Source organism: Malaclemys terrapin, chromosome 4 (assembly GCF_027887155.1).
Source record: "Malaclemys terrapin pileata isolate rMalTer1 chromosome 4, rMalTer1.hap1, whole genome shotgun sequence".
NCBI classification, from domain to species: Eukaryota; Metazoa; Chordata; order Testudines; family Emydidae; genus Malaclemys; species Malaclemys terrapin.
Window position 1 is genome coordinate 73,788,821 of NC_071508.1, and position 15,337 is coordinate 73,804,157.

General features: G+C 48.7%; 1 protein-coding gene across 3 annotated transcripts in view; it reads left to right on the plus strand.

Annotated features, from left to right (window-relative positions):
• Nucleotides 1-15,337, plus strand: part of LDLRAD3 (low density lipoprotein receptor class A domain containing 3) — a 172,537-nt gene that overhangs the window by 44,787 nt on the left and 112,413 nt on the right. For 2 of the 3 annotated variants that reach the window (XM_054025137.1, XM_054025138.1), the window contains exon 2: nt 15,131-15,277. The exons of the other annotated variant lie outside the window; for it this stretch is intronic. In XM_054025137.1, the coding sequence (XP_053881112.1) occupies nt 15,131-15,277 (147 nt within the window). The remainder of the gene's footprint in view (nt 1-15,130; nt 15,278-15,337) is intronic. 3 annotated transcript variants of the gene reach the window in all.

The following is a 15,337-nucleotide window of genomic DNA, read 5'->3' on the forward strand; positions in this document are numbered from 1 at the left end:
GGCCAGCTGCGAGCACAGACCTGGCTGCCTCCAATTCCTCCCCTCCAATCATACTCGAGACAGCAGTGCAGGGCTGCCAGCAGTCAACGTATCGGGCTGGGGCACCTGCATCCCACCCAATGGGGGAACCCTGCTGGCGTTCCAGTGCTGGGAGTGGAGGCCCCAGCATTCCTCGAGCCTCCTGGCCCAGACAGGGCAGCAGGGAGGAAGGAGGCTGCAACATGGATGCAGACGTTTTCCACAGGCAGCTGGGGTCCCTCAGTGCTGCACAGTATCCCTGCCTCCCTTGTGCTCTCTGGGCTGTGCATTGCCCTGGCACTGAGGGGCCCGTCCCGGCACTTCTTTCAGCTTAGCACATCCCCAGCCCATTACAGACTTGGCTGGGTGGGGAGGTAGCAGCTGCTGGGTGTCTGCTCAGAGCTGGCCATGGCGGGGACTAGTTTCACCTTCTGTTTTTCCCCCTGTCACTTTAATGCATTGTATCCGAGCCTGGTGCTACAGGAATCTAATGCAGTCCAAGAAGAGATCTGATTCACTGTGATTAAACTGATCCTTGCTGACCCTTGTATTTTAGCAACAAGAAGGTGATCAGGGAAAGTGTGGGACTTTACTGAATGGGGGAGACAACCTAGTGACAGATGATGTGGAAAAAGCTGAAGTACTCAATGCTTTTTTTTTTTTTTTTTTTTTTTTTTTGCCTCGGTCTTCACAGGTAAGGTCAGCTCCCGGACTGCTGCACTGGGCAGCGCAGTATGGGAGGCGGTGAGCAGCCCTCAGTGGTGAAAGAACAGGTTAAGGTTAGAAAAGCTGGACATGCACAAGTCTATGGGTCTGGATCTAATGCATCCGAGGGTGCTGAGGGAGTTGTCTGATGTGATTTCAACGATAATGGCCAATGGCTCTGCAAACTTCTGGCGATTGGGGGAGGTCCCGGACGATTGGAAAAAGACAAACATAGTGCCCATCTTTAAAAAAGGGAAGAAGGAGAATCCGGGGAACTACAGACCAGTCAGCCTCCTCTCAGTCCCTGGAAAAATCATGGAACAGGTCCTCAAAGAATTCATTTTGAAGCACTTGGAGGAGAGGAAGGTGATCAGGAACAGTCAACCTGGATTCATCAAGGGCAAGTCATGTCTGACCAACCTGATTGCCTTCTATGACAAGACAACTGGCTCTGTGGATATGGGGAAAGCAGTGGATGTGTGATACATCTTGACTTTAGCAAAGCTTTTGATACAGTCTCCCACAGTATTCTTGCCAGCAAGTTAAAGAAGTATGGATTGATTGAATGAATGGACTATAAGGTGGAGAGAAAGCTGGCTAGATTGTCGGACTCAATGGGTAGTGATCAATGGATCGATGCCTAGTTGGCAGCCAGTATCAAGCGGAGTGCCCCAGGGGTCTGTCCTGAGGCCGGTTTTGTTCAACATCTTCATTAATGATCTAGATGATGGGATGGATTGCAGCCTCAGCAAGTTTGCAGATGACACTAAACTGGGGGGAGTGGTAGATAAACTGGAGGGATAGGGTCCAGAGTGACCTAGACAAATTGGAGGATTGGGCCAAAAGGCATCTGATAAGGTTCAACAAGGACAAGAGCAGGCGCCTGCACTTAGGATGGAAGAATCCTATGCACTGTTACAGGCTGGGGACTGACTGGCTAAGCAGCAGTTCTGCAGAAAAGGACCTGGGGATTACAGTGGATGAGAAGCTGTATATGAGTCCACAGTGTGCCTTGTTATAGAATCCTAGAATATCAGGGTTGGAAGGGACCTCAGGGCCAAGAAGACTAACGGCATATTGGGCTGCATTAGTAGGAGCATTGCCGGCAGATCGAGGGAAGTGTTTATTCCCCTCTATTTGGCACTGGTGAGGCCACATCAGGAGTATTGCGTACAGATTTGGGCCCCCCCAGTACAGAAAGGAAATTGGTGAGAGTCCAGCGGAGGGCAATAAAAATGATTAGGGGGCTGGAGCACATGACTTATGAGGAGAGGCTGAGGGGACTGGAGTTATTTAGTCTGCAGAAAAGAAGAGTGAGGCGGGATTTGATAGCAACCTTCAACTACCTGAAGGGGGGTTTCAAAGAGGATGGAGCTAGGCCAGGGGTGGGTTCCAAAACTGTATGGAGGGCTGGGTAGGGAAGACTGTGCCTCCCCAAACAGCCTGGCCCCTGGCCCCATCTGCCCCCTCACAACCCTCCACCCATCCAACCCCCTACTCTCCGCTTCTTGTCCCCTGACTGCTGCCTCCCGGGACCCCCCACCCCTGACTGCTCCCTCTCGGGATCCCACCCAACCCCCTCTGCTCCCTGTCCCCTCACTGCCCTGCCCCCTATCCACACCCCCACACCCCGACAGGCCCCCCATCCCCAGGACTCCCATGCCTATCCTAACCCCTGTCCCCTGACTGCCCCCCGGGACTCCTTGTCCAACCCCCCCGTTCCTCACCCCCTTACCATGCTGCTCAGCAGCATGTCCGGCAGCTGCGTCGCCCGGAGCCCGCCACACTGCCCGGCAGGAGCTCGCAGCTCCGACATCCAGAGCGCTGGCAGCACGGCGAGCTGAGGCTGCAGGGGCAGGGGCTGGGGGCTAGCCTTCCTGGCCGGGATCTCAAGGGCCGGACAGTCCCGCTGGCCGTAGTTTGCCCACCTCTGAGCTAGGCTGTTCTCAGTGGTGACAGATGACAGAACAAGAAGCAATGGTCTCAAGTTGCAGTGGGGGAGGTCTAGGTTGGATATTGGGAAAAACTATTTCACTAGGAGGGTAGTGAAGCACTGGAATGGGTTACCTAAGGAGGTGGTGGAATCTCTATCCTCAGAGGTTTTTAAGGCCTGACTTGATAAAGCCCTGGCTGGGATGATTTAGTTAAGGTTGGTCCTGTTTTGAGCAGGGGGTTAGATTGGATGACCTCCTGAGGTCTCCTCCAACCCTAATCTTGTATGATTCTATGAGTCAAAGATGTTGACCCAATTGACATAGCTCTAGGAGATAGATTAGAGGTTAAAGCATTGGGTTTGGAATATTTAGACTCCTGAAACAGGAGGTTAACATCCACCATGGACGAAGGGCTGAGTTAACACTGAAGTCTGAGTGTTTGTCTATACTGTGCAAAAAAAAAAAAAAAAAAAAAGGTGCCCCACATGGTGAGTTTCAGATCCTGGTTAAACTGACTTAGGGTCCTGCTACAGCAGCGGTTCTCAAACTGGGGGTTGGGACCCCTTGGGGGTCACAAAGTTATTACATGGGGGGTCATGAGCTGTCAGCCGCCACCCCAAACCAATTCGCCTCCAGCATTTAGAATGGTGTTAATATATTAAAAAGTGTCTTTAATTTATAAGGGGGGGTCGCACTCAGAGGCTTGCTATGTGAAAGGGGTCACCAATCCAAAAGTTTGAGAACCACTACAGGGCTAAAAACAGCAGTGTAGACATTTGGGCTTGGGCTGGGCCCAGGCTCTGAAACCCGGTGACTTTTAGAGCCCGAATCTGAATATCTAAACTGCTATTTTTAGCCCCATAGCGTGAGCCCTGCGAGTTGGAGTCAGTTGACATGGGCGTTGAGATTTGCTACCATGGATCTTTTCTTGCAGTGTTACTAATGAGGCCATTCTGTGCCAAAAAATTAAAAATTCTGTGCACAATATTTTAAATTTCTGCAAGTTTTATTTGTCAATAAATAAATGCAGAGGCTCCAGCATGGCAGTGGGGAGCACAGGCCACTGGCTGCACGAAGGTGGGAGATCACCCTGCAGCCTCCCCGCCCCCACCCCTGGGACACGGACTCAGCGGTGAGTTTGCACCTGACACAGCACAAGGCCTGAGCCTGCCCCAGAAACATCCGGGGGCCCTGCCCCTCTGCACCAGGTGTGGGGCAGGCAGACTTAACCAGGCAGATTCAAGTGAGAAGAGGCTCAGTGTGGGGGGATCCAGGTGTGGGGTGAGAGGATTCTGTGTGGGACAATCTGGGTGCAGGCAGATTGTGGTGGGGATCTGGATGCACAGAGGCTCGTTGTGGGGGTTCCAGGTACGGGGCCATGGGACTCTGCCAGGGCTTCCAGTTGAAGGTGATTGGAGCTCAGCATAGGAGTCTGTGTGCTGGGGGAATGGGGCTTGGTGTGTGTGTGGGGGTCTGGGTGCAGTTGGGGAATCAGTAATGTGGATGTCTGGATGTGGGACCTCAAGGTGATGTGGTGGGGAGGGGCTGGTCAGGGTTTGAGAGCAGGGAGCTGAGTGGGGGGGTGGTCTGGAGTGCAGAGGTGAGGATCTGGAGGCAGGGGGCTCCGGATTCAGGGGTTGAGGTTCAGTGGGGTGTGGTTTGGGTATGGAGTGCTAGGGGGTGTTCTGGGTATATGGGATGAGGCTTGGCAGGGGTGTCTGAGTATGGAAGGTTGGGAAGATGGGAATCAGCTCCCTGTACAATGACCCCTTCCCCCGCAGCCGAGGAGTGATGGGGGCAGCAAGCGGGAGAGGATGCTGAGCTTCCTGCAGCTGGGGGAGGTTTCTGGGGGTGGGTCTGACATAGCCCCAGCCACCCTTTGCAGGGGAAGAGGAAGTCCTGTCTTCTCCTGCTTCCAGCCCAGCTGGGACTAGCAGCTGATCCTGGCTCAGGGCAGGAGCCACTGGCTGGGGTGTCCCCAGCCTTGCAGTTATTTATTTGTCTGCCGGCTGCTCTGGGTGCCTGAAACGATGTACCTGCACTACTAGGGAGTGGTGTGTGACTGCTCTTGCAGCTTCCCTGTCAGAAAGTCATTTTTCTGCAGGGAAGCCAAGAAATCTACAGGGGACATGAATTCTGTGCATGCACAGTGGCGCAAAATCCCGCAGGAGTACAACATAGACATACCCTGAGTTTCACCATATTTACTGTGTGTAGATATTTTGGAAGAGACCTTAGAAACTCTGACCTACTCTAGGTAGATGTTTAAAGATCTTATTGAACTTCTTGCAGTAGTTTGTCCTGGTATCCTTGGCCCAAAATGTTGCTAACTCTAGTTATTGCACTGTACCTTTCACCCCAGAGGTAGCTGCATTTCAGTGATGCTATATGTTCTGTAGTTTTTAACGGGCGTTGGAACCTTTCAGGCTAAAGGTACCATGTCAGAAATATCCGTTTCTGGCTGTGATGATAGAAAGTGGAGTGCTCAAAGGTGGCTTATTTTTTGGGGGAGTGGGAATTGCTGCTGTATTCTTCAAGCTTTTTTAGCAAGTATTCAATATTTAGATGCCAGCATTTTTTTTGGAAGTAGCTGTTTAAACCAGACTGGCTTCCCTCATCCAATCCCCTTTTAAAATGAAACATGAGGCCCTTTTTATTCAGCCCAGATGGTGTGCTTTTTTTAAAGTGAGCAATGTGTTGCAGTGAAAATGGGCCACTTTTGCTTTTCTTCTTCTTCTTCTTCTTTTTTTTTTAACTGAACGTATCCATGCATCTACTGTTTAGTTTGGATTCGGAACAAGAGAGGCTGCAGGGTAAGTATGTCAGCTATTGGAAAGATGACTCTGCCAGACCGAAGGAATTTCTATCATTGCCAATAGGCTGCACAAAAGCTGACATCTGTAAGGACTGTATTTTAAACCCTGGTTCATCCCTACAGGGAATTAAACTGGGTGATCTAATTTGGTCCTTTCTGTGGCACCTCCCTCTGAATTATCCAGCAGGCTGTGCCTTGGGTGAGGTGGAAGGCGATCGGCAAGAGCATCACATTCCCAAGGGTTGAGAAGCAACAACTGGATTGAGGCTTTCCTTATGGGCTTTGGGGTTTTTTGAAGTTGATTCAGTAGAGAAGAGTGAGGGGATTTTTAAAGCCAGTAAGCAAAAAGGGAACTGTAACTTAAACTATTCCACATGTGGAATAGTTTTGACAGTTCTATGTCCACAATTGATTCTTTAGAGGTGGAGTAATCTGAATAATGAATATCTAGATACATTTAGTATATGATTTAAATGCTTCAGCTCGTAACCTCTGACTTTTCTAGCAGTTGATCAGGGCCATCTTAGAAAGCAGTTGGTTGGTAGTCTAGATATTGGACTGGAATTAAGGAGATCTCTGTTCTAATCCTACCCCTGCAACAAACCGCTTGTGTGACTTCAGGCAAATAACTTAATCCCTCGGTATCTCCGTTTGCCCTTTGGTAATACAGCCCTGCCTGCAAGGGTGGTTGTGAGGAGAAGTTCAGTGGGTGCCATAGAACAGTCTATAAATATTTTACTGGGCAATGGATGGGATTTGATGGCTGTTCTCAGAATGTCCTAGTCTATTCAGGAAAGGGCAATTATAGTCGATTTATTAAAGTGGGATTGTAAGAATGTTCAAAGGTTTCTCTCTCAATGAGATTTCCTTTAGTAATGTGGTAGCTTTGAAATGAGTCTGAGGAACATGGCCAGTTTATTTTCAGGAAAAATACAAATAAAACTAGAAGCAGATGTTGGGCTTTTGACCCTCTCTCTCCTCAAGGGGCTCCAGAGTCTGTAAGACCACTGTCTTTGTATCATGTACGTTGGAAATGCATCTGACAAGCTTTCTTCTTCTGAAATTCCATGATCTTTAGAGAGGAAAGATGGGTCTGTGGTTAAGGCAAAAGTCTGGGAGTTGGGAGACTTGGGTTCTGTTCCTAGCTCTTCCACAGACTTCCTGTAATGAGTCACTTGCTCTGGTTGTGTCTACACCAGGATTTTTGGGTATGTCTACACTACGGGATTAATCCGAATTTATATAATTCGAATTTGGGAAACAGATTGTATAAAGTCGAATGTATGCGGCCACACTAAGCACATTAATTCAGTGGTGTGCGTCCATGTTCCGGGGCTAGCATTGATTTCTGGAGCGTTGCACTGTGGGTAGCTATCCCATAGTTCCCGCAGTCTCCCCTGCCCATTAGAATTCTGGGTTGAGATCCCAGTGCCTGATGGGACAAAAAACATTTTTGCAGGTGGTTCTGGGTACAGCCTCACCCCTCCCTTCCTCCCTGCATGAAAGCAACGGACAGCAGACAACCATTTCGCGCCTTTTTTTCTGGGTGAACACTGCAGACTCCATACTACGGCAAGCATGGAGCCCGCTCAGCTCAAGACAGCAGTCATGAACATTGTAAACACCTTGCGCATTCTTGTGGAGTTTATGCTGAGCCAGGACCAGAAAAATGAGGCGAGGAGGCAGCGGCGGGGGCAGCGCAGCGACAAGCGTGGTGAGGACATGGACATGGTTTGAATTCTGTCAAACCACGGGCCCCGGTGCTTAGGAGATCATGTTGTTAATGGGGCAGGTTCTATCCATGGAACGCCGATTCTGGGCAAGGGAAACAAGCACAGAGTGGTGGGACTGCATGGTGTTGCAGGTGTGGGATGATTCCCAGTGGCTGTGGAACTTTCGCATGCGTAAGGGCACTTTCATGGAACGTTGTGACTTGCTGTCCCCTGCCCTGAAACGCCAGAATACCAAGATGAGAGCAGCCCTCACAGTTGAGTAGCGAGTGGCGATAGCCCTGTGGAAGCTTGCAACGCCAGACAGCTACCGGTCAGTCGGGAATCAATTTGGAATAGGCAAATCTACGGTGGGGGCTGCTGTGATGCAAGTAGCCAAAGCAATCACTGAGGTGCTGCTACGAAAGGTAGTAACTCTGGGAAATGTGCAGGTCATAGTGGATAGCTTTGCTGCAATGGGATTCCCTAACTGTGGTGGGGCAATAGACTCATAGACTTTAAGGTCAGAAGGGACCATTATGATCATCTGGTCTGACCCCCTGCATGCTGCAGGCCACATAACTGTCCCTACCCTTTCCTTGACTCTGCTGATGAAGTCCCCAAATCCTGTGTTTTAGTGACTTCAATTGGCAGAGAACCCTCCTGCTAGAGATCCCTGCCCCATGCTGCGGAGGAAGGCGAAAAACCTCCAGGGCCTCAGCCAATCTACCTTGGAGGAAAATTCCTTCCCGACCCTAAATATGGCGATCAGTAAGACCCTGAGCATGTAGGCAACAGTCTCCAGCCTGACCCTTGTTAGCCATTATACTATTTACTTACCATTGCTCGGTATTCCTCAGCTAATATGTTTTACCATTAAACCATTCCCTCCATAAACTTGTCTAACTTAATCTTAAAACCAGACAGGTCCCTCGCCCCCACCGTTTCCCTCGGAAGGCCGTTCCAATATTTCACCCCTCTGACGGTCAGAAACCTTCGTCTAATTTCAAGCCTAAATGATGGAACCCATTTCCCTATCTTGACACCGGAGCACCAGGGCACCCAGTACATAAACAGCAAAGGGTAATTTTCAATGGTGCTGCAAGCACTTGTGGATCACAAGGGACGTTTCACCAACATCAACGTGGGCTGGCCGGGAAGGGTGGATGATGCTCGTGTCTTCAGGAACACTACTCTGTTTAAAGGGCTGCAGCAAGGGACTTACTTTCTGGACCAGAAAATAACCATTGGGGATGTTGAAATGCCAATAGTTATTCTTGGGGACCCAGCCTACCCCTTAATGCCATGGCTCATGAAGCCATACACAGGCAGCCTGGACAGGAATCAGGAGCTGTTCAACTACAGGCTGAGCAAGTGCAGAATGGTGGTAGAATGTGCATTTGGCTGTTTAAAAGGTCGCTGGTGATCGTTACTGACTCGCTCAGACCTCAGCCAAACCAATATCCCCATTGTTATTGCTGCTTGCTGTGTGCTCCACAATCTCTGTGAGAGTAAGGGCGAGACCTTTATGGCAGGGTGGAGGCTGAGGCAAATCGCCTGGCTGCTGATTATGCGCAGCCAGACACCAGGGCGATTAGAAGAGCACATCAGGAAACACTGTGCATCAGAGAAGCTTTGAAAACCTGTTTCATGACTGGCCAGGCTACAGTGTGAAATATCTGTTTGTTTCTCCTTCATGAAAACCCACCCCCTTTATTGACTCATTCTCTGTAAGGAACCCACCCTTCCCCTTCCCCCCAGCTTGCTTTCAAACCAAATAAAGTCACTATCGTTTAAAAATAATTTATTCTTTATTAATAGATTATAAAAAGAGGGAGGGAACCTGGGTGGGGTTTGGGAGGAGGATCGGCGGGAAGGAAAAGGCCACTAAAAAAAGGTTAAAAAAATGACAGCCTTTTGCTTGGGCTGTCCACTGGGGTGGAATGGGAAGGTGTACAGAGCCTCCCCCCCCCCCCCCCCCGTGTTCTTACACGTCTGGGTGAGGAGGCTATGGAACATGGGGAGAGGGGTTATACAGGGGCTGTAGCGGCACTCTGTTATCCTGCTGCCGTTCTTGAAGCTCCACCAGACACCAGAGCATGTCTGTTTGCTCACGCAGCAGCCTCAGCGTTGCATCCTGCCTCCTCTGATCTTCCTGCCACCACCTCTCATCTCGAGCGTCCCTCCTGTCCTCACGTTGGTCCCTCATGTCCTCACGTTCACTGGCTTCTTTCCTATACTTTGAAACCGTGTCCTTCCACTCCTTCAGATGAGCTCTGTTACCGGGGGTGGATTCCATGATTTCTGTGAACATCTCGTCTCGCATCTTCTTTTTCCGACACCTTATCTGTGATAGCTTTTGGGACGGAGGGGGGAGGCTTGAAGAATTTGCAGCTGCTGGAGGGAGGGAAAAAAGGAGAGAATTTTTTAAAAAGATACATTTTGCAGAACAATGCTTATACTCTTTCACGGTGACCAACACTATTCACATTACATAGCACATGTGATTTTCTGTGCAAGGTTGCATTTTGCCTCTTAATATTGAGTGCCTGTGGCTTTGCTGCTAGAGATCACAGACGCAGGTCCGGGCAACAGAATTCAGCTTGCATGCGGCCATGGTAAACCATTGTCTTTCGACTTCTGCGCCCTCCTTTCCCACATACCAAGCAAAGCCCGTTGAGTGCTGCGGTTTTCCTGTTAACAGTCAACAGCAGAAAACAAACTAACCGCTCCCCCCCATCCAATTCTCTGGATGATCGCTTTATCCCTCCCCGCACTGCGTGGCTGGTATCAGGGAAGATCCCTGCTAGCCAAACATGAAAAGCTCTGGGCCAATCCCCTCTCCCCTCCCCCCCGCACTTGGCTAATTGCAGGGAAGGATTTCTTTTCCGCCATAGGCAAAGAGCCCAGTAGGAACTGCCACCTCTGTCCCCTTAATTAAATTCCTGTATTTCAACCAGGTTACCATGAGCGATATCACTCTCCTGAGGATTACACAGCAAGATAAAGAACGGATGTTGCTTGAATGCCAGCAAACACCGGGCCCATACGCTGCCAGGCTTTGTCATGCAATGATACCAGATTACTTGCTGCAAGTATGGCGCGGTCAAGTGTCTTACCATGGAGGACGGAATAAGGCTGCACTGCCCAGAAACCTTGTGGCAAGGCTTTTGGAGTACCTCCAGGAGAGCTTCATGGAGATGTCCCTGGAGGATTTCCACTCCATCCCCAGACACGTTAACAGACTTTTCCAGTAGCTGTACTGGCTGCGAATGCATCCCAAGTCCTCAGGGCAAAGTAATCATTAAAAACCCTTGCTTTTAAAACAAGTTTTATATTTTAAAAGGTAAACTCACCTGAGGTCCCTTCCATGGGGTCGTGGTCTTGGATACCGTGGTGGTTGGGAGGGTACTTCAGTCAGGCTGAGAAAAAGATCCTGCCCGTTGGGGAGAACGGAGTGCTGGGTGCTCTCTGCAAGCTCGTCGTCGTCCTCCTCCTCTTCCCCGTCCGCAGAATCCTCAAGTGTAGCTGATGAGATTATCCCCGCCTCGGAATCCACGGTCAGAGGTGGGGTTGTGGTGGCGGCCCCCCCCTAGAACTGCATGCAGCTCGTCGTAGAAGTGGCATGTCCGTGGCTCTGACCCGGAGTGACCGTTTGCCTCCTTTTGTTTTTTGATAGGCTTGTCTGAGCTCCTTGACTTTCACACGGCACTGATCTGAGTCCCTATTGTGGCCTCTCTCCATCATGCCCTTGGAGATTTTTTTCAAAAGTTTTTGCATTTCGTCATTTTGAATGAAGTTCTGCTAGCACTGAATCCTCTCCCCATATAGCGATCAGATCCAGTACCTCCCGTACGGTCCATGCTGGTGCTCTTTTTCGATTATCGGCCTGCATGGTTACCTGTGCTGATGAGCTATCTGTGGTCACCTGTGCTCTCCACGCTGGGCAAACAGGAAATGAAATTCAAAAGTTCGCGGGGCTTTTCCTGTCTACCTGGCCAGTGCATCCGAGTTCAGATTGCTGTCCAGAGCGGTCACAATGGTGCACTGTGAGCTAGCTCCCGGAGGCCAATACCATTGAATTGCGGCCACACTAACCCTAATTTGAAATAAAATCGATTTTGGCGCTACTCCGCTCGTCGGGGTGGAGTACAGAAATCGATGTAAAGAGCCCTTTATTTCGAATTAAACGGCTTTGTTGTGTGGACGGTTGCAGGGTTAATTTTGATTTAACGCTGCTAAATCCGAATTAAAGTTGTAGTGTAGACCAGGCCTTAGTTTCAAATGGGTGCAGCTCCATGTGTGATTTGAGAACTATTAGATGACATGGTGGCAAAAAAACGATTAAACTTTTCTACAGCTTCCTCCGATGCAGTCATCCATGGATCTGCACTTTTTGGGAATGCCAGATCAGAAAATCCTAATGTCGACTAGGTTTCTGTGCCTTAATTTCCTTTTCTATGAAATGAGGATAACACCCCCTCACAGTGATTAACAGCTGTAAAACATTTTGCTCTTTCCATCCCGGATCTCTTTAGAAATACCCGTCATTGTTATAATTAAATAGCAACTGGCTACCAAAAAAAGTGTTCCTTTGATGTGGTGCTGACCTCTCTATAAAATGTATATTTTAAAAATCCTGCTGAATCTTAAACTGCTGGATGCTGTATAATAAATGTAAGGTGAACACAGATCAACTGTACCTTCGCAGGGGGAAAAATAGTTCCAGCTATCTTGTTTCATATTTCTTTACCTAGCTAAAGAAAACCTTAGTTGGTATGATTGTTATAGGTTCTCTTCGGTTGCAGGCATATGTGTTGTATTATTAGCACAGTGGTGGCTGTTTGCTAATAGAGGGTTGCTGTAATATTGACAGATCATTTTCACCTTCTGCATTATTGCTAAGCAGATACAGATCAGTGATGAGAGAAATGACTTGAACTGGATTAAGGCAACAATAAAAGTTGACTTGGTGGTTGAGCATTAGAATGCCAAACTTGTTGTGTCTATGGGTGTCTGGCAGCGCCTTAACATGGCTGTGTAGTCGCGGCTCCAGTGCTGGGAGAGAGCTCTCCTAGCATTGTAATAAAACCACCTCCACGAGGGGAATAGCTCCCAGTTCTGTAGCACTGTCTACACTGGCACTCTGCAGCGCTGAAACATGCATCGCTCAAGGGGGTGTTTTTTCACACCCCCGAGCAACGAAAATTTCAGCACTGTAAGTGGCAGTGTAGACAAGGCCCATGACAGTGCTCTAAGGCTCTGCCCTAGTCATGTGCCCTGCTGCAGTTGAACTGCTGGTACACACAATTTTCCCTGCAGGATAGCCCAGGACAAACCATTTTTAATTAGGGGGGAGGGATAGCTCAGTGTGAGTTCAATCCTTGAGGGGGCAACTTAGGGATCTGGGACAAAATCAGTTTTTGGTCCTGCTAGTGAAGGCAGGGGGCTGGACTCAATGACCTTTCAGGGTCCCTTCCAGTTCTAGGAGATAAGTATATCTCCATATATTTAGGGGGGATGGATAGCTCAGTGGTTTGATCATTAGCCTACTAAACTCAGGGTTGTGAGTTCAATCCTTGAGTGGGACATTTAGGGATCTGGGGCAAAAATCTGTCTGGGGATTGGTCCTGCTCTGAGCAGGGGGTTGGACTAGATGACCTCCTGAGGTCCCTTCCAACCCTGATCTTCTATGATTCTTGTTTAAAACAAATTATTCCCGGAGTTGAATTGACTTGTCCAATGCCACTGTCAGCAATGGATGCTTTCCTTGGTTAAGACAAGGCTAGAGTGAGTAAGCACTGAGCTTGGGGACTCTTTCCAGCGTGTGCTAAATAGCAGCATTTCTGCACTGGGAGGTGAGGCGAGTTAAATCTGTTTCACTTGAACAGGAAAGCAGTGAAGTAGGGAGTGAAAGAGAAGATTTGGATGAAATTGGTGAAAACAGAAAAGGAATGGTCTGATCGGGTCTGTTGTGTTCTCAGTGGCGGCTGCTTTTTTTATACAGCACTGGAGACAGAGTTAGTAGCGGAGCCTGTAGTTAAAGCTGCCCAATCTGTCCCATTATAAGTAGGGCTCTACCAAATTCACGGTCCATTTTGGTCAGTTTCATGGTCATAGGATTTTAAAAATAATAATTTCATGATTTCAGGTATTTAAATCTGAAATTTCACGGTGCTGTAATTGTAGGGGTCCTGACCCAAAAAGGAGTTGTGGGGAGGGAGTCACAATGTTATTGTAGTGGGGGGGTTGTGGTATTGCCACCCTTACTTCTGCGTTGCTGCTGACAGCAGCGCTGCCTTCAGAGCTGGGCAGCCACAGTGCTGCTGCTGACAGCAGCTCAGAAGTAAGGATGGCATGGTATGGTATTGCCACCCTTATTCCTATGCTGCTGCTGGTGGGGTGCTGCCTTCAATGTTGAGTACCTGGCCAACAGCCGCTGCCGCTCCAGCTGCCCAGGTCTGAAGGCGCACAGAAGTGAGGTTGGCAATACCGCAACACCTCTTAAAATAATCTTGCGACACCTCCCCACCCCCTGCAACTCCCTTTTGGGTCAGAGCCCCCAATTTGAGAAATGCTGGTCTCCCCTGTGAAATCTGCATAGTATAGGGTAAAAGCATGCAAAAGACCAGATTTCACAGGGTGAGACCAAATTTCATGGTCCTTGACACGTTTTTCACGGCTGGGAATTTGGTAGGGCCCTAATTATAAGACCTGATTATCAGTTGCTTATAACTTTGCCAATCATTAATGGTTCAGGCTGAATGGGTGTCTGCTGCAGGCTGAATTTTGAGGGGGGAAGTTTCAACAAAAACAGCTCAGCCATTTGCAAGAATAAAATTAGGGAAAAATGCTAGGGATTTCGGGAAGAGTCTGATTGTCCACCATCCCTACCTCACCTTCTCATCCAGAGTTGGGGCCTGGCTGGGCAAGGAGTTTAAGGAGGGGCAGGGTAGGGAGAAAGACAGGGATGAGGAAAAGGAAATCCTCCATATCCCATCCTGTACTGTCACTTGTTGTTCCGTTTCAGACCTGAAATGCAGCTTTGGAGAACTTGCCTTTCCCCTGGGGTGTGGGAGGGGGAACCCTATCCCTGAATCTTCATTTTTGACCTGCAAACTAACCACTTTCCTAATTACGTATTTGCATACTCCCCGTATCATCTTCCTTCATTGGAGTTTAGCTCTCTCGGTGATGATTGCATTTGTGAGCTTCAGTGCATAAAAATGCAAGAGCTTGACTGATATTACTGGTTAGAGATAAATTTGTTAGTCTCTAAGGTGCCACAAGTACTCCTGTTCTTCTTTTTACTGGTTAGAGTGTCTCATGTTAAATGTAGCGCTAAACTTCTCCAACATGCTTCTATCCTGATCTGCAGCATTCCTGCCATTCTAGTACTGAACTCCCTCTCCTTGGCAGGCTGCTTTAATGTGCCAACTGCCATACTAGCATGTGAACAGATGTATGCCAGGGGATTAGATTAGAAAGCTCACTTTTAATTTTGACTAGCAGCACTGTATTTAAAACTGAATTGAAAGGTTAATATTCATTAACTAACATGCCACCTAGCTTCGAGGTGGTAGGAATATGTTCTGCAGACACAATACTGATCAGACAAAGGTATGGGGATTTGGAGTCCAGTGTGTAGTCTCTCATGAACTTGTTAGACTGGAAATATTAGGAAGGAAGAGAAAGATTAAAGCTAGCCCTGCTCTAGTGGGTAGGAGTAAGGGGAAAGGAGGAGAAGATGGCACTGCTGGAAGGTGGGGAATAGTGAGCCCCTTTCGAAGCCTTGTGAAGGGGTAGCCTGTACATTGTGTTTAATCTCATTGATGGACAGTATTCTCATTGGCTCTCCATGTGTTCATTTACCACAGGGATATGCCTTGTGAAGTTAAAGCTGGTCCTGTATATTGGGTGTTTGGTTTTTTCCCCCCCTTCTGTTGCAGAGAGCCAACTGTTGCCTGGGAATAACTTCACAAATGAATGCAACATTCCTGGAAACTTCATGTGTAGTAACGGACGCTGTATCCCAGGGGCCTGGCAGTGTGATGGGCTGCCCGACTGCTTCGATGAAAGTGACGAGAAGGAATGCCGTGAGTGACCCCTGTGATTATCTTACATGTTTTGTACCATGAGGCTCAGTTAGATAGAAT